This window comes from Ambystoma mexicanum, chromosome 3p (genome assembly GCF_040938575.1).
Source record: "Ambystoma mexicanum isolate Mex_15411 chromosome 3p, UKY_AmexF1_1, whole genome shotgun sequence".
NCBI classification, from domain to species: domain Eukaryota; kingdom Metazoa; phylum Chordata; class Amphibia; order Caudata; family Ambystomatidae; genus Ambystoma; species Ambystoma mexicanum.
In genome coordinates, this window is record NC_090925.1 from 892,460,568 (window position 1) to 892,486,334 (window position 25,767).

Here is a 25,767-nt window from a genome sequence, read left to right on the forward strand (position 1 = left end):
TGGGCCTTCTTGGGCAAGTCGGCTGCCTTTTCCTCCGCCCTGGGCTTCTTTGGTTTCTCCCGCAGCTTGGCCGGGTTGGACGATTTCCTCTCTGAGGAGGAGCTCGATTGCTGGCTGACGATGGAGGCGGATGGTGACGCTGATAGCCCCCTGCCCATCGCGGAACCCGCTTGCACTGTGACCTGAATGGAACAGGACTCACGGTGCTTGACCTGGTCTTGGGCCGCTACGGAGGGGGTGCCCTCAAAGGACTTACAAGCCCACCACTCGGACCGGCCAGTCCTATGTGAGGTATGACCCTACTTGGGGCATAGGCCTTGGCGTTTAGCCATGCCACCAGTCTACTGTGTCAAATCTTTGTTTTCTTGGAGAAGCAAAGACAGATCTCGCACTCTCCTTCTTTGTGGTCTGGATGAAGACAGTAGAGGCGCTGAAGGGGCGGGCTGGCTCCCTCCCTCCCTCCCTCCCTCCCTCCCTCCCTCCCTCCCTCCCTCCCTCCCTCCCTCCCTCCCTCCCTCCCTCCCTCCCTCCCTCCCTCCCTCCCTCCCTCCCTCCCTCCCTCCCTCCCTCCCTCCCTCCCTCCCTCCCTCCCTCCCTCCCTCCCTCCCTCCCTCCCTCCCTCCCTCCCTCCCTTCCTTCCTTCCTTCCTTCCTTCCTTCTCCGTCATGGCTCGAGGTGCTGAGTAGGCCCGATGGCCTTCTGAAAACTTCTAAGCAACTTAGACGATCCTTGCCCTTGAGGGGCGCTGAATTTGTATTTGTATTTATTACATTTTATATAGCGCTTTCAACCAAAGGGCTTCACATAAAACATGAATACAATAGAAGGGTGTCCAGGCAAAGTTTCAAATCAATTGTTTCTGGAAAAAAAAGTTTAGAATGTATTTCTTTTATATTAAAGGGTTTATTTTAATTTAGTATAGTTAAATAAGTGTTAAAAAACACACAGGTTTGGGAGGCCCATAAAAATAAAAAAAATGTAATTTTTTTTCCCAACACTTTTGTGTCAGAACTTTTGTCAGTCGAAACTTTTACGGTTGAAACAGTCACTATGAAACCAATAGAAACAATAAGTACAAGTCATGAGTCAAATCATCAAGAGCAGTAAGCAGAACAATTTGCCTAGATCATTAGATTAAGAACCTGGGTGGGGGAAAAGCAAGGGAGGAAGTAGTAAAGAGTTGTCAGGAGGCAGGATGAAGTAGGTGTATTTTAAGGAGGAGCGGAAAGAAGAGTATGAACGGATAGAGCTAATGGGGAGATGTAAAGAGTTCCAATGGAGAGGGACACAGAGCTGGGAAGACCAGAAGCGGTAAGGGGCACAAGGAGGGGGTGGGGCAATGAGTAGGAAGTGGTCGGCAGAACACAGGGGCCTGAGGGAGAGTGGAGGAAGGAGGGAGGAAAGGTAGGGAGGGCAAGATCATGAAGAGACTTTTTTAAAGACAAGACAGAGGAAGATGAATTTGAGTTGAGATTGAAAGGAAAGTCAACCAAGAGTAAAGGCGAAGAGGAGATGGAGTCATGAGGAGAAAAGGAGCAAAGAGTGCAGAATGGTAGAGGGATTCCAGGGGAGCCAGATGAGAAGCAGGGAGGCCAAAGAGGAGAGCTGAACAGTAGAAGAGATGAGAAAAGATAAGGGATGAAATTAAGAGTTTGGTGGTATGGAAATTGAGGTAGGATCGGATTTTGCAAACATTGTAGAGGTGGTAGCGACAAGCACGGGAGGTGAGAGAAATATGGTGAGCAAAGGAGAGGTTGGAGGGGAGGCCTAAATTGCGGGCAGAGGCAGAGAAGGGGAGATGAGCAGGAGGAAAGAGGATATAAGGAGGGGGAGGGAGGGAGGGTGTTGACGGGAAGGAATAAAACTTCAGTTTTGTCCGTATTTAGGCTGAGAAAGTGGGAAGACATCTAGTTTTTGATAGCAGTGAGACCGGAAAATAATTCACTAACAAACGGATCCCCGCTGTCAGCAGATGGAGAGAAGAGCGCACAGGCTCTTTGACAAAAAAAGAAACCTTTTCCGTTGAAAACGACAAAACTGTAGCTCATAGAGCAAAACTCGAAAACTCCCAACACTTTAACGTGCGGTACAAATCTGAAAATGGCTGCCAGAGGAGGGGGTTAGGGAGATGACTGTCATTGGCTGGGGGCAGTACGACCCAGAGTACAGCGATTGGTATAGACGAAAAATACAGTTTGTAAGTGAAAGTGAAAACATTTTTTTCTTTTACCGAGGATTCACAGCCTGACGACGGGGAATATTCTTGAGCATGTGAATCCATGTCAGACCACATGCTGGAGAAATGCAAGTACGCATCCTTGAGGTCCGGGGAACAAATCCAGTCCTCCGCACAAAGAGACTCGGCTATGTGAGCAGGAGTAATCATCTTTAAGCGTTCCAGCAGTAAAGTCAGATTTAGAAAATACATGTCCAGACCTCAGGCCAGCCTGGTTGTTCTTGGGTACTGCAACAATCCTGGAATAGTAACAAAGTCCCTGTCTACAAGAGGAACCGGTTCAATCGCCTGCATCTCCAAGAGTAAAAAGGACCTCCTGCAAAAGAGCCAGGGATACGATCTGACGAAGAGGCGGAGGATGGTAGAGGCAGAGGAAGACTGAAGCCAGTCGAGACTACGGATAGGATTCATGGGTTGCTGAAAAGACACTTACTGTAGTCCTGGAACAGAGCCAAATGGCCCCCCACAGGAGAGCTGTGTTCCCCAACCTTGACGTCAATTCCTGGTGTCGGAGGCGGGGGCAGAGGCGGGGGATAAAAAAAAAAAACAAAACATGCAACGTCCTCTGCGGCTTCCTTCTGCTGTCGCCGATTGACCAGTCAGGCCTCCGTGTACCATAGTTCCTGAAACTTTGAAGTCTGAGACAGTTCGGGGTTTGTACTCGGTCCTACCCTGGGACTGAGGGAAGGCCTTCTGACCCAGGTTTGTCAGGATGGCTAAAGACTTGGCAGTCTGATTGGAGGTTTTCTTCTTAGCCAATTCGCCATCTGTGGACGAATGAAAAAGGTCCACGCCCTCGAAGGGCAGATTTATAACCCACTCTTGCACGTCAGATGAAAATTTAGTAGTGTGCATCCAAGCCGTCCTGCTCATCTCAACCCCAAGACACAGCCCTCTGCTGGCTTTGTCGATGTGGGAGAGCAAAGACTCCATGAGGTACTGCACAATAGCCCGAGCATCTGCCAGAACAGCCTTGAAGGAGGCTTGTTTGTCCAAAGGGAGGTCGGGCAGAAATTCCCCAAGCTCCCACCACAGCTACTGATTAGCCACAGTTAAGAGGGCATCCACGTTGGCCTGCTGCAGATGCAGTACTGAGATGGAGAGGCAAGTGGAAGTGGCTCCCATGGGGAAGATGACAAAGACAATAGTATGGAATATAACGAGACAAAGGCCACCACAGAGAAATGCGGCTGCAGGTGGGAGGCAAGGAGGATTTGCTCCCCGTTAGTCAGCTTGTCCCTGGGCTTCTCGCAGACCTTCCGACCACCTGCAGCACATCCCTCTGGAGTGGCATGCCAGACCGGTCATGGTGCGTTTCCCCTAGACCTTTGCGAGCACACCCAAATCCTGGGAGCTTCCTCAGGAAGAGGGCCCACCAAGGACCCGGAGGAGGTCATGAAAGGCCTTGACGGATGCTGCGGGCTCGTCGTCCTGGGCGTCGTCATCATTGCCCCCCCTTTTCACAGGCCAAGGGGAAGCTAGGCCTTGGGGCAGAGGTGCCGGAGGGGTCCCACCAGGACCGGAGCTGCCGACAAGTCCAACACGGCTGTTGAAGGGGAGGCATTGGTGGTACTGGGGGTACTGGGGGTACGGGGGTGGATGGGTCAATACGACTGGTTGGGCCTGAACCAGAGGAGGGACCGGCACCGGGATTGCAGGAGGAACAGGAGGAATAGCTAGAGGAGGGGGCCGAGACGGCGACGCCTGCGGGATTACCTCCTTCACAACAATGTCCGTCAGGAGCCCCTTCATTTGAGGGGATCGCATGAGGACGAGGAAGGGTTCAAAGCAGCGGTCCTCACTAGCCGCCGGGTCCCTCAGGGCCCTGCCCTCTGAGGCGCTGGGCCTGGCCTCCAGGTCAAAGCGCTGAGGTGCCTGGGGCACATAGCCATAGGATAGTGATAGGTAGATGTCCCCCTGAGGGGACCAGAACCATGCACCATAGGATCTACTGCCGCTTCCTGAAGGAATGGGGCTGGAATCGTCCTGCAAAGTCCACACGATGGGTCAAAGAACTGGCGGGCCCTGATCCGGATACAAAATGGCCACCTGCCTGCCAGGCTCCGCCACGTGCCATTTTGAAGCCTTGCACCACGCCCTGGGCGGGATGGCGTGGAGGCCCTGACCTAGGAGAGGCCTCAGACAGGAGAGGATACAGCTTGGACCTTGCACCCGAAGCAGAGACGTCAACCTCAGAGCCACAAGCCAGATGGCCGGTAGTCGAAACACCCTGGATGATGGCCTAGGAGCGAGCTCCAGTAGGCTGGGAGCCCTCAGTACCTGTGCCGGTAGCCGTGCTGGATCTAGCTGAGGAACGATTCTAAGGTGGCAATTGATGATCCCTTACCCCTGGGGTAGAAGAAGAGGATGAGTGTGACCGTCCTTCCGAGGACAGCCTGGTAGGGTCCCTGGATCCCTCAGCTTGGGAGCCGGTAGCCTGGAAGGCCTCAGGTCTGACCCGGATCACCTGGCAAAGTACCTGGACCCTTCTGGTTGGGAGCCGGTAGTCTTCGAGGCCTCTGGCCTGTCGGAACCTGAATGCGAGGAACCCCGATCTGTGGGCACCCCGGGGAAGAAGTCTCTGTTGTGGAGTTGCGCTCAACAGCGGTCCTACCTTGTGAGGGGGAGGACAAGTGTGGAAGAACTCCCTCCACCGTGACAACCGATTCTTCAAAGCCCCGTGACCGAGAGCACTGCAGGCCGCACTAGTCCCAGCGGTGGTCGGGACCCAGGCACTCAAGACAGAGGGCAATGGGTCTGAGGCCATGAACGAGCGGTTGCACAAGGCACATCTCGTGAATCTTCCTGTGGACAACATGCACCAGTGAGGTGAGGCATCGAAGGGAAGTGAAAAAGGAATTGAACAAAGAAAGGGGAGCAAGCGCAAAGTAAAAATAGAAAAAAGGTCTCTGCGATGTCCATGCAGAAAAAGGGATTGAGGCGCCGGACGGTCGGGCCTCTGCGGGGCGTTCCAATGCTGAGGCCACGCCTGCGATACTAGATTTAAAGGGGGCTGCTCCATTTTTCCCTGCCAAAGATTCTGTTACCGTCCCAATGTTGGGCGACACCCACAAAGATGGAGGAATGGGGATGGGGCATACAAGTAATCTTCCTACATCTGTCCCCTCTTCTAAGAGGACCCACTAAACAATCCTTCTCTTGTTATGCACGCTCCCTCTAGAACTTGATCCCGGTGGCGGCTCAGAATGCCTGCACAAGTGTCCAATATAGCAAATCTCTCATAAAATGGCTCTTTCAAAAACAACTGACCGAGGACTAATTGCAATGGATGCACATACCGATGCAGACCTCTCAGTATTGCACTACTTTAACAGATGCCAGCCCAAATGTCGGCTACCCACACTCTGTACAGCACTCCCTGCTCTCGAGCTAGGTCTGTGCTTTAAACAATAAAATAAATAAAAATAAGAAGAAGCTTTGTGGGACAAGGCCCCATACATCATAGGAATTGAATTTATATCAGGGCATCATTCTTGTGAACTGGTTTCATTCTACTGCACCACTTGTTACTTTCTTTTAGTTGTTTAAGTTATTGTATGCATTCCTAAAAACCTAAAGTTGCCTGTGTATATGTTTGATAATTGAGTATTGTGATATATTACAACCAGCTCGATTCATTTTCTGTGTGTGTTTTTGGGCCTGTAATAGAGTATTTTTGCACTTACCGGTCAAAATATAATTGTGTGTTTCACTGTGTGGACTCATTGTGGACCCCCTTACCCGACTCAATTCATCTTGAAACCAAGCTTTGACCTCTCTCCAAGTATACCTTGATTGGGTTTAGTTAACCTCTCAGAGACCCCAAGGTCACTATAACTAGGGTGACCTCCTAAAATCTGTCCACCAAGCCAGATTCTAGAAATCCATCTGAACAGTTACTGTTCTTGAAACTTCATTGTGCATACGAAAAAAGAGGCAGGCTAGTGGTGTTTGACTGATTGTTCTTCCCCTTAAGAATATTCAAGATGTTTGGATCGCAGAATCTGTGTGCATGGGTTCTAGGTTATGTTCTGTGGATTTGAAGGACACCTACCTTCACATACTTATTTGGAAGCCACAGTGAATTTGTCAATTTTACAGTGAGCAACTTTCAGCTGCAATATACGGTTTGCTCAACTTGGTCCCTCAAGTGTTTGTCAAGTTAATAAATGCCATTGGGGGCTATTAAGATCCAGGGAGATTAAAGTCCACCCCTACCTGGACAATTGACTGATCACGGCGGTCTCAATGTTTTTATTTTACAGGTACCCTCCAAGCTATTCTGGATCCCCCAAGCTTGGGCTGATTTTGGAAATCCATCTCAACACTGTGCAATGGGTTCTTCAGTGATTGGCTGATGTTAAAATAGGGGCAAGGCTACAGGCTTCTCTCAAGTCTATTCGCTCCTAGAAAAGGTGAAAAATTCCACCTTAGGTGCAAATTGTGAATTTATGCACATACAAGCTTTAATTGTAATATAAAATATGAGTCAACAATAGTAAGGCAATGGGGACAATGAGATCAAGAATGGGGAGGTTCCAACGCTAGATCATACATTTCTTAGCCTTATTATAGTGTTAACACCGGAGCCGGATCAGGTTTTTAACGCAAGGGGCATTGTTATTGATTTGAATGAACGGACGCTGCGGAGCGTCCGGTTCATTGAAACAAAATACTATCCTAAAATAGCTGCCATGGAGACCGGAGGGAGGGGACTGGTGGGGGGTTGGCTCCTTACCCAAGCCACTCTTCCATTTGCATGGCGGCCAGCAAAGGGAGACGGAGCAAAGCTGCCGTGGCAGCGAGGTGGCTGTCGCCACTATCAGGTAAGTAGGGCTGGGGAGGGGGGGTTGGGAAACTTTAAATAAATTATGGGAAGGGAGGGTGGGGAGAAAATGGCGATGCAGAGTGGGGGAAGCAGCCATTGTTTCAGCCCACGACCCAAGGAAACGGGTTGGCTGCTCGCCCCGGGTGCCAATAGAACCTAAAGAAATTCATAAAAGATCTACAAGGCCAAAATGTAAGGGCTGCTTCATTGAAAATAGTTGTTTGATTACAGACAGGAGCGTAATATTATGTGACTGAGATGGCAATTAGTGGACCATCAGATTGACCATCGATTTACTAGAATTGATTAGTGGATACATTTTTGGTTTATTTTAATTCTCGTCAATGTATTTGTAATTGCAGCAGTTTGGTGTGCAGAATTTTTTTAATTCCAATTATATGTCAAGACTACAGGCGAGCATTAAGCTTATCATTCTTTAATACCAACAGACTTTCAAAACTTAAACTTTTCCATTTGTTTTTACCAGAAAAACACTAATAAGAACTAGCATTTCCCAAAGGTTTGGTCATTATGGTAGTCTTCCTGTTAACAGTCTCCAACAATGAGGACACTTCATTCCTCACAAGCCACTTCCTGTCCAGGTCCCTTCCTCTTTCTTTTGGCTGCTCTTCAGAAGATAAGTCACATTTTATTTGAGTGCTTGTAATGCGTTTCTGAAGTGAAATAATGTGCAGTATAGAGTTTGAGGTAGCTCAGATGTTCCATGGTTAAGTATTGATCCTAATTGTTGAACAAACGACTGGTGTAGCGCAGCAGACCCGCATTAATTTCGGGTATAACTGGACAAGTTTATTCACGGCACCAGCGCTGTGCATGCGTCATGTTTGTTGGACAGTGAATGTTCTGCTTTACAGTGCACAATCAGGACTAGTTGGCATGGATAGTTTTAAAATTTGCATATCTCACCATACAAGTTGTGCAGCAGCATTGTTCCCATTTAAAATGTATTTGGAGAGAGCAGTCATGGCAGTTCAGGTGTCTCCCATTCGGCCTATCATCAGCGCCAAGGGCATTCACTTAAGTCAGGAGGGCGGTAGCAGCTGCGATGAGGCAGAGGAGCATAAAGATATTATATCTGGACAACATCCTGATGGCTGTGCATGTTCAGCGATTGAGAGAACAGGTAAAGTGGTCCTGCAAGCTTCTCGCGTCTCTAGGGTTTCTGGCCAACGAGGAGAAATCCGCTCTTACGCTCGATAAGAGAGCAGAATTCCTGGGGTTTATCAGACACAAAGGAGGATATGTTGGAACTGCCCACTCTGAAGATGTGGGCAGTAAAGAAGGAATTGCGAGTAGCGATCAGGAAGAAGGTTATCTCGCTGCAGAGTCTAGCTATAGTAGTAGGCTTCTGGCATCTTCGATTCAGGAGATTTATCCTGGTCCACTACACAGCCCTTCAAATATTAAAAATAGATTACCTTTTATTTAGTCATTTGTAGAGGGCAATAAACCCAGAGGCATCAAGACGCTGGTTACATTAAGCGCAGATTATGAATCTGATACATATTGTACAATACAGGCAGATTAGTGAGTCTGTTACATGGGTACAGTTGCATGGATAAAACGCATGCAATGTTTTTCGCTTAGGAGTCTTGTGTAAACAGCCACATTCTGAGGCATTTGCGGAAATGTCCAGAATGACAGTTCATTTCTTAATGGTAGTGGTAAGGCACTCCACTGTTTGGCATCCGCTACAGGGGAAACGCTTTGTAGTTTGAATATAGGGATGGGTGATCATGTGTGAATGGGAGGCCCTGGTTGGACTGTTTGACTGTGATTTGATAAATTTGCTAGATAAGTATCTTGGTGCAGAGTATGAGAGGCATTTATGCTTTATGGTGAGGGTTTTAAACAGAATGCGCGCTCGAATGGTGTTGGGAAGCAGCTTAGTGCTTTTCTTCATTCCCAAACTTCCCAAGCGCTTTAGAATTAGGCAAGACAACTGTTTTGTACGCACTACAAGAGTCCAGGGGGAGGAGGGTCACTAAATAAAGATAGTTAGGATTTAAATATAAAGGTGCAAGTAACTATTTAGATTAATAGGTTTGTAAAACTGTTAAATTGTAGTTAGCTTTGCTGAAAACACTACAGGCAGGCAGGCTTGCAGAGCACACAAGGTAACTCAGCAGCTGGTCTTTGTCCATCACAAGCCAATGGAGACTAAAAAAGATTCAAAGCACGACAGAGTACTATGCGAAAACCGGGTTTTTTGTAGAAATTACTGGACCAGATGAAATATAATTATATTGAGTGAAGTGTTGAGAGTATGGCAGGAAGGGGTGTTTTTGTATGAATGTTTATAACATAGCAAATTATGCTAAGCAAGGGCTACAATGTATTCCTGCAGAGGCGGCATTATGTTAAGTAGCCTGTCCCAAACGGAACCCAGCCGTGCCAGAAGGAAGAACTGTAGCATCCCTTGAAAGGCAAGGAGGACAGTTTTGGATGAGCCATGCGGATATCGAATGACCAAGTTGAAGAGTATATAAAGGCGCCTGCTTACCATTAGTCTGCAGGAGCCAGCCAAGGAAGACTGAATGCTGGTCGGAAGGGCAGAGTCCTCTGCCATTCCCCCCCCATTCCACATCTTTGTACAGATTAAGTTTGTTATCCTTGCAAGATAGACTCATGGCCTTAATTCCCTGGAGGGGTGCATTTACTCTGGTGTGAGAGAGTGAACAGGGGGTACCACAATATATTTAAGGGGTACAAGTATGGGCAACCTTTGAATGAGCAGCCAATTAATATCTTTTCTAGCAGGTGATATATGATCTTTTTTGGGAATGTTGAAGGCTGCTCTTACCTCATTGTTTTGAATTATTGGTTATTTCTTGATGCTGCCCGTGGCAGAGCCTGCGAAAAAGGGCATTGTAGTAGTCTATCCTCCAGAGAATAAGCACTCTGGCAATTGTGATGCAGCTGTCTGCAGATAGAAAGGGTGTGCAGGCATTGATTAGTTTAGTACTATAGGCTGCAGATGAAGACATTGCGTTAATATGTCTGGTTAGCGATAATGAGGAGTCCAAGTAGACCTCTAGTGTTTTCACTTCTTTGGAGACTGGGATAGTATTAATACCAATGATGAAGGATTTATAGGCTTTATCAAGTAGTTTTAGTAGAGTCTGTTGTCCAATGAGGAGCAGATCCGTCTGGTCATCGTTGAGGCATAGGGAATGTACCGCCATCCAGGCTTGAATCGTTTGGTATATCTTGCCTAGGGTGTTTGAGTCTGACATTGGTACCCGAGATCGCTAGGAGGGCTTGGTTATCATCCACATAGTTGGGGTAGGAAAAACCCAAGGCATCCAGAAGGTTGAAGAGGGGCCTCATGAAGATATTATATAGAATGGGCGAGACACAGCAGCCTTGAGGGACTCCGGAAATTACTGGGGCTGGAGTGGCTGAGGCAGAGAAGACTCATTCTGTTAGATAGAAAGGATGAGCTCTAGGCTACTGCTTTAGGAGAGATGTGGCCTGCTGAAGAGAGGTGTTGGCATAGAATGTTGTGGTCCACTAGATCGAAGGCGGATGAGAGGTCTAGCAAGAGGAGGAGAGCTAGTTTGCCATTGTCTTTTATCTCACCCATTTGGTTTTTTTAGTCTAAGAGAGCAGATTCCATGCCGTGACCTGGTCGGAACCCAGATTGACGTAGCCCAAGAAGGTTGTTGGCTTCAAGATAGTTTTGTATCTGTAGGTTAGCTGGCCTGTCCAGTATTTTAAGTAGGAAAGGGAAAGTCGTGATATGACGATAGTTGGTGGGGATATTTGGGTCAGGGGTAGGCTTCTTGAGAAGGGGTGTAGGACACAGGCATATTTTAGATTAATAGGCACGGTGCCGGAAGAAAAGGAGGTATTCATGAGTGAGGAGATGAAAGGGGAAAGCTCTGTTGCAGTCTTTGATGAGTGAGGCTGAGTAGATGTCCACTTGACATCTGGATGGCTTTAGGCCTTTGATGATTTTGGTTACGACAGTGGCTGAGACCGGTTCGAAATCAGTGAGTGGGGTGGGGAGGAGGGGAAGGCATTGGGGCAGGTGGTACCGTAGAAGTAATCAGTTTTTTTCATCAAGGATTTTCACTTTTAGAGTTGAGATTTTATCCAATAATACGTTTTGAATATTGGAGCACCAGGTGATGTATTTGCGACAGCTGGTGGTGGGAAGAACTGGGGATTCGAGTTCTCGCAGTATGGCAAAGAGTTCTCGAGTACCAGAATTGGCTTTGCCAATTCTAGCATTGCAAGTGGCGCTTTTGGCTTAGAGTATAGCATGTTTGTATGTTTTTGCCAAGGAGGTATAAATATCCTTATTCAGGACTGTTGGGTGTTTTTTCCATGTGGTCTCAGCCGCTCTTTTGGTAGAGTGGAGGGCTTTGAAGTTAGGGGTAAACCAGACATGGAGGTGAGCTGCAGGCTTAGCTTTGAGTTTGCTCATAGGTGCCACTTCCTCAATAGCGGAAAAGAGGTGATTGGTTATATAGTTCAACCATAGTTTTGGGGTCCTCAGTCAGAGGTGGGTATGCTGTCAGAGGGTCTAACAGTGGTAGCAGACTTGTTGGTGTGATGTTCCTAGTATTTCTGGTGATAGTGGCCATTGGGGAGGGCGGGGGGGAGAGGGAGTAGGGGAAGGAGGTTGACTGGGCGATGGGACGGAGTAGGATATAGCATTGTGGTCTGACCAAGGGCAGGGCATGTTAGATGAGGTGGCGATATTGCAGTTAAAGTCTGCTAACCAGTCGAGCGTACATCCTTTGTCATGGGTAGGGTGTGTAATGCGTTGGGTGAAGCCCAAGGCTTCTAACGAGTTAGCAAGGGCATTGAGGTGTGTAGGATCGTTAAATCCTAAGTTTACATTACCAATGAAGACTATTTTGGAAGAGGGTTTAGCCTCCGATAAGAGGCGGTGTAGGTGTCTTCCTTGAAGGAGAGTGGTGGGCCTGGTGGTCTATATAGGAGGTGTAGGGCAATGGTGGCCGTGTAGGATAAAGTCAGTTTAATAGGTAACAGCTCCCCTAATTGGAAGACTAGGTTGTTGATTACTTCGATAGGTAAGGAGCATTCAGCAATGATGGCTACTCCCCCAACTTTGGCATTCACTCCATCTTTCCCAAGGATGGTGTAATTATCGGGAATGGCTAGCGAGAGGGAAAGGCCCGCTGCCACAAGCAACCAAGTTCCTGTAACGGTCAGTAGGTCAAGATTATTAGAAGTGATGAGATCAGATATATCACGTGGGTGAGCCATTAGGGACCTGGCATTGATGAATGCTCCTTTGAGCGATGGTTGTATATTAGGGTGAGGCAGTGTTGAGTTAACAATCATTGGGAATGATGGTGAGTGAGTTTTGAGGAGTGGTGGACTTGTCTTACCAATTTGTTTGCTAAGTGTGGAGTTAGTGCTTGGGGAGAAAGTGATAGGAAGACTAACGGTACTTACTTTATCAGGGGAGCTGCGTGTATCTTTATTGATCAGAGAACAAGGTGTATTTCCATTGGCAGTGGCAACAGGGGAGATTGCAGGAATGCGGGGAGCAGGTAAGAACCCTTTGAGCAAAGCAGCGTGTACATTTTCAGAGGCAGGGGGGCCAAGTGTAGTTCCTCTAGCCTGGAGAGCAGGTAGGGTTACTTTTGGCAAAACAGCATTTACAATTTCGAGGGAAGGGGCACCAAAGGTAATTCCATCAACATAGGAGATAGGTAAGGTCACAATAGATGACAGAGACTATACATTTTCAGAGGCAGGGGCACTGAATGTTATTTCATTAATATGGGCAGCAGGTGAAAGCATTTTTGGCCAAAAAGTATTTTCATTGACCGAGGCACAGACCGTATTTCCAATGCCAGTGGGGGAAGTTGTGTTCACATTGCCTAAGGTAGTAAGTGCATTTTCCTTAGCACAGGCAACCATTGCGGTCCTGGAGAGACCATTCGCAGCTGCCAGAGGGTCAGGTTCAGTGGGCTTCAGAGGTGCATTATAGTCATTCGCTATGGCATGTGCGCCAAGAACAGATTTCTTAGTGGTATTTTCTCCAGCAGGGCTATCTGGTACGTTACCCAAGGTACTTTGTGGGTTAGGAGTGGCACTGCCAGCGGTGAGGCTGGGTTGCGCGCAGTGGCTGGGCGGTTTGCATAGCCGTGTTCATGTTCCACATGTCATGGATTGTGCACTGAAGGGGATTGCTAATCGGGAGCAGATACATTTTTTTCGGTAGCCGAGTAGCAAACTTATAGCTTTGTGCCTGTTGACATAAGTGGAGCGGGCAGACGGCTGCATTTTTCTGATGTAGCCGCCACAAAGGTTAGAGACCCAGCGATAATCAGGGGCTATTGCAGCATCATGACTCAAGAGGGGTGGGGCCGGGGTCAGCAGAGCCGCGGGGAGGAAGGCTGCATGCTCAGTTAGTGAACTGGACATACATAGAGTAATGCAGCATTTAGGGCTACTTAACGACACATACTGTATTGAGTAGGCAGTAGGCTTCCAGGAGCATGACCGCGGCAAGACCGGGGTTGTGAACGAAGGCCTTTCCAGTCGGCCTTCCCAGGGGGGACGGCTTCGCCTTCCGGCTCCTGGCAGGATGCAGTATCCATACTGCTACTTGGCCAATCAAATCACAGTGTAGGCAGGCATTTCGGGTCCAGGGGCTCTGAAGGGATAGCTTGTGCATCTCAGTCGGCCATTTTAAAGCAGTCTATTTCTTCTTTGTTCATCTGCAAGGGGGAGTTTGGTATCATCAGTTCATATAATTAGATGAAGAGAGCGAGACCGAACTTCAATGGTGGTTACAAATTATGGAGACGTGGAACGGCCGAGTGGTGCTCGGAAACGGTACGGATGTAGTTAAAGAGTCAGACGCAAGCAGGTCTGGATGGGGGATCAGGGGATCAGGTGCAGCCAACTACACACAGGAGGAAAAGTGGTCTCAGGCAGAGTTAGATGTGCACATCAACTGCCTTGAGCTGTTAGCAGGATCCTTCGAAAATGAGTGTTCATGAGGGACAGGGCTCTATGTTGCATACTGACCAGGATGGACAATATATCCCAGTGCGATATATAAAGAAGCTACAAGCTGGGGGGAAAGGGGAGCCACTCGGTCGAGAATGCTTGTGGAGTTGGCAAAGGATTTTTGGCATTACTGCCTTGAGAAACAGATCTTGATCACAGCAGAGTATCTTCCAGGGGAGCTAAACGGTGTAGCAGATTAGAATTCCCAGTTTCTATGGGACTCCAGCTATTGGATGCTAAACAAATCTGTGTTTGCGCAATTACTGAGTGTGTGGGGCCCCTCGGACATAGATCTGTTTGCATCTAGGCTCAACGGTCAAAATTTGCGATATTTCAGTTGGAGGTTAGACCAAGGGGCGCTGCGGACAGTCGCATTTCTACATGATTGGACGTGGGCGCTTCACTATTTCCCCCGTTCGCAATGATAGCAAGGACGTTGGCAAAGATCCGCAGAGAGGAAGCGGAGATAGTAGTGATTGTCCCGGACTGGACGCAGGTGCGATTTCCAGTTCTGATGGAACTTTCTTGGGATTTATTCCGAAAACTATTCCGTTCAGGACGGACCTGCTGACAGACACAGTGGGAGCAGTGGATCCGCTTGCGGAGTCGGGCAGCCTCACTCTACTGGCATGCAGAGTTTCCAGCATAGATGGAACATGCCAGGAATTTCGGAAGATGCTGCCGGGTTCACCAAAGTATCTTGGGCCCCATCTACAATCAGAAGCTATAGTTCTGCATGGCAAGTTTGAGAATCATGGTGTAGGCAACAGGGAGTTCATCTTGTTTCTGCCCCTGTAGTCCATGTGCTGAACCTCCTGGTGTTCCTTCCAGTGGCGGGCAAGACGTTTAGAACAATAGGGGTGTACAGGTCTGCCTTCTCAGCAGGACATATGATTGACAGTTCTCCAGTGGTGGAACACCAAGCCGTGGTCAGGCTTCTTAAAGGTGTGAAGATCACCAAACCTGCGGTACTCAAGTATTTAACCTTGTGATATTTGAAAGTGGAGTTTAGATTGTTCCATCGGTGGCAGGATAATGAAGGGCTTGCAGACCATCAGTTCCCAGGAAAGTTGGCTTTGTTGCTCTGCCTGATCTCTTGTAGGATAGTCTCGGATGTCAGGGCTCTGGAGGATATAGGAAGGTGTTCTCCCTGGAGGGGGTTGCGTTTACGTTGGCAAAGTGCACTTAGAGCAGTTCTTCAGTCATTTCTTTTCCATACTTTCCAGGGAACACAAGGCTGTGTGTGGCGAAGAGTATCAAGCATTATGAGATAAGGACGGCAGAAGAAAGGCCAAGGGGTTTTTCGTAGATGTTGATTGCACGTACAAAGCCATTTCATACGGTGGCTTCGGCCACCATTGCTAGATGGGTGCCAGAAGTGATGTCTTTGGCAGCTATCAATGTTGATTTGCTTGGGGCGCATTCTGTAAGGGGTGCAATGCAGTGGAGTAACTTTGCTGAAAATGTTGGGGGTGACATGACATCTGAAGAAAAGGTGCCCCTGCCAAATGAATGGGGACAAAATAGTGTGACATGAAAGTTGGGGGGGGGGACAAACACCCCCGCCCCGCCCTAAAATTACGCCCATGGTGCAATGGCTTCCAAAGCATTTACAGCAAGGGTATTGTTGCAGGATATTCTCAGGTCAGCAGCTTAGTCTAGTGATTCTACATTTAAGGAATTTTATTTTGAACCAATATCCAATAGTGCTGAGACTGTTATGAGGAGCATTTAACACGCATAATGCTTGCCTCCGTTCTTGACATAGAATGAAGATTACCAAGGCTTACAGCTGAAGGAGTCTTCATTCCATTAAAGACAGGGAGGCGAGCATTAACCCTCCCAGAATATACATTGCTGTTTTGACAGTTGTGTTAATGGCGCTATGGACAGTGCATATTCCCTGCCCTAATTATTGTTCTGTTCTTGTGGGAGGTGAGGAACAGAAGAACGGATTGGTACATGACTTGAGTACAGCTCAAGCAGTGATGGAATCTAGATTTATGCAGCAGTCGCTTCTTAGGGAGAATTCTCTCTTTAGGCTGAATTTCCTAACCTAGTGAGTCCCCCCAGCAGCTTTGCTGGATTTCTGGAGTTTGTTTTTTTCCTCCTGCCAAGAGTGAGACTCTTTTTCTCCCACTCTTGGACATGATTTATGGTGGTCCTTTGACTGCTTATGTGTTTTATGGGCTATGAGGTCCTTTACTCCATAGGGTCTCGTGTGTTTTTACTGTGTGTTACACGGCACCCTCCGTGCAGTAACACAGGGGCGTCATAGTGACACCCCACCATAAACTCCATACCCTGGGACTGACTACTGTCTCCCAGGGCATGTAAAGTCACCATTGGCTTTACTAGTCCCAAATTATTAACAGAAACCAGTACAAACCAACATATTGTGGACGTACTGGTCGGGGCAATTCGATTGCCCCGGGGTCTGTTAGTCGAGGGGGCACGTCTCCGTCCCCCCTGATCGGGTTTTGGCTGGTGGTAGTGGAAACTACTTTTTATATTCGACCGCAAATATTTCCCTATGGGATTTTCCCATTGTTCGAGGCTACCAACTTTAATTATTTAATTCTCATAGCCTCGAACATACCGCCGGTTTATTTAATTAATGTTAATTCTCCAGTTGGTATTTTTTGCCAAGACTCGATTCTAAAATGGCGTTTGTGTTCTCTTCTGTGACTCCAACCCAAGTCGAGCCCTTTGTTCCATTTTTTGGCGGGCTTCTCCACAGAAGCCTCCAAAAGTGGTGCCACTCTGTCTGGGTACCACAGAGGGTGTGGGAGGGGGTTTAGGTAGCCTGGACTGAGTTACCTTGGTAACTCAAGTCGCACTCTTGTGTGATTGCCCCAAGTGGTGAGCCGGTCGGCTCACCACTTAGCATGTTTGAGTGACAGCTAGGCTGAGTGAATGGCGGTACGCTGCATAAAAGCAGGGCTTTTGGGACTGGAACTTCAGAAGTCGCCACAGGACCTGAGAATCCGACGAGGGAGAAGCTGAGCCGACCTACCACGATGACACCGCCGGTGGAGCCCTGCAGAACCGACTCACCACTTCCCGACGACAGAGAAGATCTCCCGGCTGGAGAGGCTTCTTCCCCTGACTGGTGGGCACAACCAGTTTACCTTCTTTTCTTCGCACCCCAGACCGGTTTGTGGTCGAACTGCCCGTGCCAAGCACCCCAGGGCCGGATAGCCACTCACCACTGAACCGCGAATCAACGGACCACTCCTTGTACCTGAGAAACTCCGCGGCTGGTTTCTTCCCTGGCAGTGCAACGGACTCCTGTCTTCCTCCACGACGAGATCCTCTCTTCCCCCGGACGAAGCACCGACTTGCATCCGCTGCCAGAAACAACTGCCCCCGCTGGAGTGTTCTCACCACTTTAAGGTACCGTGTTCGCCAGGCCTCCCTTTCTAAAGATTGCTATAAGGTAATAATAACCCCTTAACCTTCTGGACTGGGCTGGCCGCCTTGACCCTCTAACTGGTCCCTTTCTTTGGTCCAACTCCTTTTTGAAACATTACAAGACTTTTTGTGCGCTGCAACCGTGTGACCTTGGACACATTACGTTTCGATCCTCTTAAAGCGGATCAAGCCTACTGACTCTGAATTCACAGTTTTACTTTGCCTTCCTCTCTTGTTATGTTCTTGTAAAAGTGTTGGGATCTGTTTCAATTTATGCTCTGCCTTTCTCTCCCTTTTAAACCGAATTATTAGAGTGCCATCTGCGTTAAGCGCTCACCGCTGTCTGAAAATAAGTGGGGCTTTACTTAAGACTTGTCTAATATTCTTTTAAGGGAGTGTATATCTTTTAGTGACCGTGTTTTTGAAGTGCTTACTATTAGTGCCTGTGTGTTTTTCTAGATGTGGTTTTAAATAAATAACTATATCTCTTTTACACCAAGCCCTGGTCAGTGTTTACTTGTTCTATTGTGTTCTCTTGACCTATTGTGAATACTCTGTATACTGCCTAACTCTTCTTGAGGGAAGTCTGACTTCTCAGCCACAGCTACCAAGTGAATCTGTGTGGTACAGACTGCTACCAAGTGGGTTTACTGCCAAACACCTGTAGTCTTAAATCTTTTGCAGTGGCCCCAGAGGGAACTTCACAGGTTTCTGCCTAACATCGCTCCACAGATCCAGTCAGGGGATTGGAGTGTAAATGCTGCTGTGGCTTTGGACAGTTTAGTTCAGTTGGTTTGAGTTGGGTTAGTTTTAGAATATCCAAAAGAAAGGAGGAAGGGACCTGGGCAGCAAGTGGCTTGTGAGGTAGGAAGGGTACTCATTGGTGGAGACTTCACAGGAAGACTACCGTTTCTGGTGAAATTAAAATAAATGAAAGTACATTTTTAAAGGCTGTTGGAGAGCGGTATTACAGAAGGATACGTATAATCGTGGGTAATCTTCATTGGATTGATGCATGAATGTTTACAAAAAGTGTTACTTTATTAATATGAAGAATATATATTCGATGTGCTGTATTATCACAATTTGTGCTTCTTAATGTAAAAATGCATATCTGGCAAAGTGCAACAACCAAGTTTAAAAATCATGATCAGATTCAGCAATTTCATTATTTGAAAATGATTGAAACTTTGAATTATCCCTGTATGCAAACCTCCAGATAAGGTGCCCATCATGCCTTTTTACGCACAGAAACATTGTCAATATGGCCCTTTTAATTCATCCTTGCGTACCACTTACACATGCTATTTATGGCAGCAACCCCATAAATCATGGACCTCATGGTGACAGCCTGGCTAGCAGCAGCTTGCAAATCCACTCTTAACTTTAGCAATCCAAAGAAGCAACTGGGATGAGTCCTGGTCTGTTTAATTTAACACTCATCTGTTAATGTCATGATGCCTACCTCCAAGGAGCCAGGTCCGACCCAGCAACCCCAGAGGCAGGCATCATTTCCCCCAGGGGAGTGCCAGCGGGCCCAAGCTGGGGCCCTTTGGACGCAGTCCTGGCGCCTTAGGCGCCAGGCTCATGTTGGACCTCTGTCCTGGCGCCTTAGGCGCCAGGCTCATAAAGCTAGACATGTGTTCAAGTGTTTTAATGTGCACTTACCTGATGCAGACCAGGCTGCCACATCCAGGCCCTCTTGAGGCCTGAATAGGAACTACTTTACCTGTGGGACTACTTTCCACCCGGGTGTGGTCGGGGAAGGATACATACCTGATCGGAGGAAGGATACACACTTGGAACTTCTTCCAAAGCTATTTAAACCACACCCGATTAGCAACTCACGCTTCGCGTTGTTCTGCTCCTCGCAGCTGGACGCTCACCGTGTCAGCTCCTGCATCTGGACTTCAGCCACGCCTGTCAGCATCCTGGGTCACCTGCAAAGGGAGACAAGAGACCTACCAGCTTTTCTGCACCACGGAGACATCACCGACGATCCTGAAAGGGAAGACATCATTTTTAAAAGCATTTCGTTACGATCGCTGCAGCGCTGCATTTCACTCACCTTTCCTGGGTTCCTCCATCTTCAGCAGCGATCATCCGGATACACAGCCACTTCCCAGAGCCTAGAGAAAAAGACAAGAATAAGAGAAGGAAGGGAATAGGAAAAGCTCAGTTTCCTTCTAAGACTTACCTGTTGGGTCATTCCCATTTCATGTCTTGCTGCTTCCAAGCAGGACCCCGGCCCCTATGGGGAAAAAAGACAAAGACATTAGATGAGCGAATGCAAAAACATTACCTAAGCGCTCATCTAGGACTTACCAGATCTTTACTGGAACTGCACGTTTCACTTCGGGTCGGCGCCATATCTCCGGCATTCCGAACCCCGGCCCCTATGGGGAAAAGACATCAACATCAGCGCTTTGTTGCAAGAAGTCTCCAAAGGAATCTTCATTCATCACCTGAAAAAAGACAATGAACATTATTATTTAAAGCTTGAACTTTTGAACTTGCAACAGAACTTTTACAGCGCCTTACCAGTATAATCAAGCTTACCTGAACTCCCATCCAACCTCAATCCAGTGAAGTAACTGGGTTCAACGCGCCCCTGCGTCAGAAGCAGGATGGAGAGCTCGTCCTTTCAGACCCTAAGGTGAGACTTCACGGGGAATTGTGGAAGGGTATCGTGGAGGGTTGGAAGAGAGTGGGAGGCTTGAGCATAACTCAGTCAGTAGGTAATACTCCCTTTTCACGCATAGGGGAATATTCCTGCGAGCCGGAGAAGCCAGAGTAGAGGGCCCTTCCTGTCCATCATCAGAGTCCTGGGCTTCACCATTGAAGAAGCATCAGCACTCGAAGCCAGACCTGCGCCTCTGTGGGAATCAGGTGAGCGTTACAGTTAACGATTCTATCAAGATAATGAGTAATGTAAAAGGGAATTTGTGTTTTGTTCACTTTGTTGAACTGCTTGCATTTTGTAGGTTACAGTGTTATTAAAGCATCTTGAATCATGAACATACTTTTCATATTGCTTTGGGACACATGTAGTATTGTGTAAAAAGAAAATTATCTTAAACGAGGCCTGCATTTCTGCTTCATTTTCCTCAGTTTTAATCCGCTTTAATACAGGGAGCAGCATGGGCATTTCATACTTTGTTTTCTTTTCATCACAGAAGTACATCAATTGCATTGAATGGCTTGGGCTCCTTGATCTCTTGAAGTTTTAGAAGAGCCTTCCAGCACGCAGTTGTTTGGCTTTTGCAAGAAGGAAAAACGTTTTTGGTGTTCTACATGAAGATGGATTTTATTTTTTTAGTCTTAAGATTGCATGTGCGTGCGTGCATGAAAGGGTAACTATACATAGTTTGTTTACTTAGAGAGCAACAAATAGCTAGGCATGTGGTCTGAACTTTAACTCCCTTTCTGACAACCCACCGCAAGCAGGTATAATGGATACAGGTAGAAGCTGTGCTGTATATATTTTCAGTGGCAGAGATTGTACTGGTACATCTCAACAGGTCTGCTATATATTCAGGAAAAGTAGCCTAATTTATCAGCGGAGCCGCTATTATGCATGTCATGGCACATTGGCAAATATTCACAGCAGGGCCGATTGCATCATGCCCACATTTCTTAGCAGGACTGCTATGTTTTGGGACTGTACCTGAATTTCTTAATAGAGCTGCTGTAATAACAAAGCATGAAGACGTGTTGGCATTTTCTGCAGCAAGCTAAAGTACTGAGCAAGAACAGTTTCTGAGCAGTGTCTGAGCTGTTTCCACACATATAAAAAGCAGCACCCAATGGTAAAGCTGCACTAGATTTTCCAATAGAAAAGGCATGTTCACCTTTTTGGACATTTATTGGTGCTATATTAAAAGAAACAGAAAAACAGGAGAGGAAGAGCAACTCTGAACCTAAGCAATACAGGAGAACAAAGGTGTGGTGGGGCAAAGGGGAACGAAGGGACAGAGAACATACTAGACAATCCAAAACAGGAATTCGAGCAACAGGAAGAGAGAGCAATGAGCTACGTGACAGGGCAAAGAAAGTGAGAAAGGAAGCAGAGTTAATAATAGGACAAACACAATAGGAGTGAGGGATGGAAGCTAGCAGAGCAAAATACATTAAGAGACAGTAAAAACACAGATTAACAGCAGGTGGGGAGAAATAGCAATAGAAAAGCAAGACCAGAGAAGGGCAGGCCAATAACATAAGAGACAGTGCAAGGAAGATAATCAAAAGGTGGAGCAACCACAGCAGAGAAAAAGAAAAAACATATATAGCCAGAGTAATGACATGAGAGAGGAAGAGGAGTGTCATCAACCAATACAGTGAGATATAGGCAGGAAACCGCAAAAATAGAATGCACAGTTGGAAGAGGCAGAGTGACAGAGAAATAGACTGCAAATGTGGCATCGTAACACTTAAGTGTGAGAGGCAGAGCGTAATAAAGTGAGAGACAGGGGGTAGCAAAGGAGAGATGGAGCAAAAACATTGAGTGGCTGTCAGGCAGGTAGTGCCAGGCAGCAACCGTAAGCCCGAGAGACAGAGAAGTGATGCTGGTAGAGTGAGGGACTCGATTTATGAATACCCCAATTTAACTAGCTGGCATCTGTAGTAGCTCTTAGCAGAGTTTGGGCCCAAGTATCATGATGATGAAGCTGGGCAGTATGCATCTATAAGGTTCTTGTGTGGGGAAAATGTTTTAAACAGATACAATACATCATTTAAAACCACTTTGAAATACAGCTGTTTTGTCACTAATGTTTTCCAACAAAGTTTTAAACTTTACACACGAATTGGATAGTTGTCCGGTACTTTTTACTCTTTCAAAGGAGGAAACTCATTTGTACTCTCTTGAAATCGGATTTACTCTCCAATTCTACAAATTCGGAGTACAATATTCTCACTCCAAAATCCTATCTGGAGCACTAACCGTGTAAAGCAGTATCCATTATTAATGTAGTTACAGAAATACATAGTGGTGTGCCATAGCCGATCAATTTATCATTAAACGCAGCATGCAAAATTTGCACTCGGCACTAGCCATTGGCAAGGGGTATTTGACTCTTGGCGGGTAAGAAATTGTTCATGTATAGAAATCAGGTGGCAAATGCCTTTTTTGCTTGAAGCCTGCAACTTGCATTTCTGGCCACTGTTTTACGTATAATATAAGAACAAATGCACATTAATTTCTAGGTTTGTTTACCTCAGTAAAAAGATGCTTCATTTGCGTTTGTTTGTTCCGAAAGCGTTTAATTTTCTGCTGAATTCTGGGGTCCTTTTCTAGTTCCTCCATGGTTACCCATCTGCAATGAAGGTAAGAACTGCAAAAAAACATGGTGGTTAATAGCAGTGCAAATAAATAATCTGCCATATAGGATTAATGCAAAATGTAATTGTTATATTAAGACACCAAAATTCTCTGAGAACAGCAGTCATCAATGAAGTTTGTAACAATTTGAAATCAGCAAAACCTGCTGCAAACGCTGTGTTTCTACAATGGAGCAGGAAATACACAGAGTCTGAAAAGGTAAGCTCTAGAAAGATTGCAACCTTCGCTGGCATCAAATCCAGCATTATCAAAACTCTGTAGCAGCAAAAGCTCTTGATATATTTGCAGCAGATTATGTATCCATAGTGCAGACGTTGGTCAGAAGAAACCAGATCATGAGAAACAAATCAAGCATTCACAAAGCCAATAGATTTTGTCAGGCATGAGTGTAGTGCCGTGTCTAATGCCACAGTACCATACTATGTGTTGCACTGTCAACATAGTGTAGGGGCCTTTAACCTTTGGCTCTGCAAATGTTTTGCACTACAGCTCCCATATGTCCTAGCCAACCATCTGTTCTGAGGGATCATGGAAGTTGCAGTTGAAAGAATCTGCAAAGTGGCAGGTTGCATACCCCCGCCACATGGTAAGGTATAATCCATATGTGGAGCTGCTGGCATCATGTGCTATGTACAGCCCCAAATGCACCAATAATGCACTATATAAAATATGCAAATAGCCAAATCTGCTTCTAAATCATCTGTTGCCTAAGTGAATACATTGCACTCAAGTAAGCCAAATAGGCAGGTATGACAATGCATTACTTACCGTAAAAGCATTTCTGATGGTTGTATCTGCTTAGATTCACATGCTGTGCATAGTCCGACATCCAGTGGTCACTGCAGAGTATTGCATTTTGTTTTTCGTAGTCGAAAAGGGGACGTCAACAAGGCGTGTCTGTAACACTATCCCTATAGTGACGTGCAGTGTACCCACAATCCCTCACGCGTCGAGGTCCCTCTGTTTGCATTTTTTCTGCCCTGAGGGAGCCTTATAGACGTGAGAGTACAGAAAAGAGAGATAAAAAGATGTCTATGTTCCTTCCATCCTGTCAGGGTTTCACATTTTGTACCTCACATTGGCAAGGTTCCTAGGAGAATAGGGAATGTCAAATACTATTCCAGGAAAGTTAGAAAGGGAGGGTGGTTAAAATATTAAATAAATTCTGTTTCGAGAGAACAATTCCTTTTTTAGTTTGTTCTATTTTCGCTTAACTAACTTATTTAGAAAGATGAAATGCCCCCAAGCCAAGATGGTGGAACACTTTCCCAGCAGTGATTGGTTTAGTTTACAGCAGGCAGCATTGTGATGTCATTTAGAATGTTCCTAATAATTCTAAACTGCCTTTCATTAAAGTATTCATTAGAATAGGTCATGTTTTTCATAGCTCTGAGATACCATAAATTAAAGTATATTATAGTTTGAAGAATCTATAGTTATTTAGTTATAGATCATAATTTTAGGTCAATAACAAAGAAGGAGAAAATTACAGCTGAAGACTTCCAGTGAAAACCCCAGATGCTGAGTTGCTGAGTTCCCTTGCATATCTTTCAAAGACTGAGCTAAGTGAATTCTCTACTGTGAAATATTCTAAATATGGACTTTTGAAATGAACTCAATTTAAAGACTGTAGAAAATTTAGTTTGGAATGTTTATCTCTAAATCTGAGTTTCATATATTTATTTGAAGAGTAAAATAAGTTCTTAAAGAATATTCAAGAAAAAGATTCAAAAAATTATTTTTTGCTGTAAATATTTATTTTACATTAATCAAGGCGTGTGGATCGTCACCGTCGTGTTACTAATGTATCTAACGAACATTTAACAGTATTTGTTTATACAATTTCTTTCCGGCGCGTATTGCTATTTACTTCATGCGTGCGTGGATAGAAAAAAGGACCCTATGTCGCGCTTGCGTTGCGGCCATTTTGTGGACTTCAATACGTTCGTTGTTTTTGTTTCCAGCGACGCGCATCGTATGGAAAAGAACCTTTCAAGATAAGCATTTGGTTTTCATATTATAAGCAGCGTTTATTTATATAAAGTTATCCTTCCCTTAGTTTTTAGCTTCCGCTTCAAGAAAACTATTGAAAATAATTTGAGACTTGTTTAAAGATATTAATGATACACGAACGTGAAGTATAGTCTCATTTTAATCAATCAAAAACAAGTTGTTTTCAACTAAATGGTAATTGAGAGCTGCTGACCAAGATATTACAGAGACTTCTATTGAAGAAAACGCAACATTTATTTGGAAAAATAAAATAGTCTTCAACGAAAGTTCAGCAGAGCAAAGTACTCCAGAAGTTAAGAGATCAAGGGAGAAGATAAATAAGTAGAAGAAAAAGAATAGCGAGTAACTACAGTTATCTTCATGCACCCGTTGATTCAGCCTAATAACAAATCAAGCTTAGGCTACAGGTAATTAAAATAAATCTTAATGAAAGAATATCTGAAGATGAATAGAAAACATAAAATTAAGAAGTGTATTTTCCTTTTAGGAACCCTACTGAGTCGAAATCTTCCAGTGAGGACAGTCTGAAGTACCTGCAGTGGGAGTTCTTGTCTTGTCGTTTTCTCCATTCCCCTTGGGTTTGCCTGGCCAATAGTTTTAAAGAAGCAGGATTGTTGAGCATGCAGGTTAAGGGGGCTTGGTGGGCCAGCTTCACTCCTGCAGGATCCAACTACTTCAGGTTTCGTTTCCTGACAGAATGAAAGGCCCACGAAATTGATCCTGCCTGAGTGAAAATGGACCCAGAGTCAGGGTTGAGTTTAGTAACTTTGGAAAAGATATTATTAGAATTAAAGACCGAATTAAAGGAGACTAGAAAGGAGACATTGTCCCTGGGAATTAAGATGGAGGAGTTGAATAGTCAAGTCAGAAAGGGTGATTTAGCAGAAGCTTCAGGTTTAAGTTTTGGAATAG

The 25,767-nt window shown here is 46.0% G+C and overlaps 1 protein-coding gene across 4 annotated transcripts in view; it reads right to left on the reverse strand.

Moving 5' to 3' along the window:
• CHD6 (chromodomain helicase DNA binding protein 6) overlaps positions 1 to 25,767 on the reverse strand; it is a 2,307,824-nt gene that overhangs the window by 2,111,178 nt on the left and 170,879 nt on the right. For all 4 annotated transcript variants that reach the window (XM_069652122.1, XM_069652123.1, XM_069652121.1 and 1 more), the window contains exon 7: positions 22,717 to 22,834. In XM_069652122.1, coding sequence (XP_069508223.1) covers positions 22,717 to 22,834 — 118 coding nt within the window. The remainder of the gene's footprint in view (positions 1 to 22,716; positions 22,835 to 25,767) is intronic.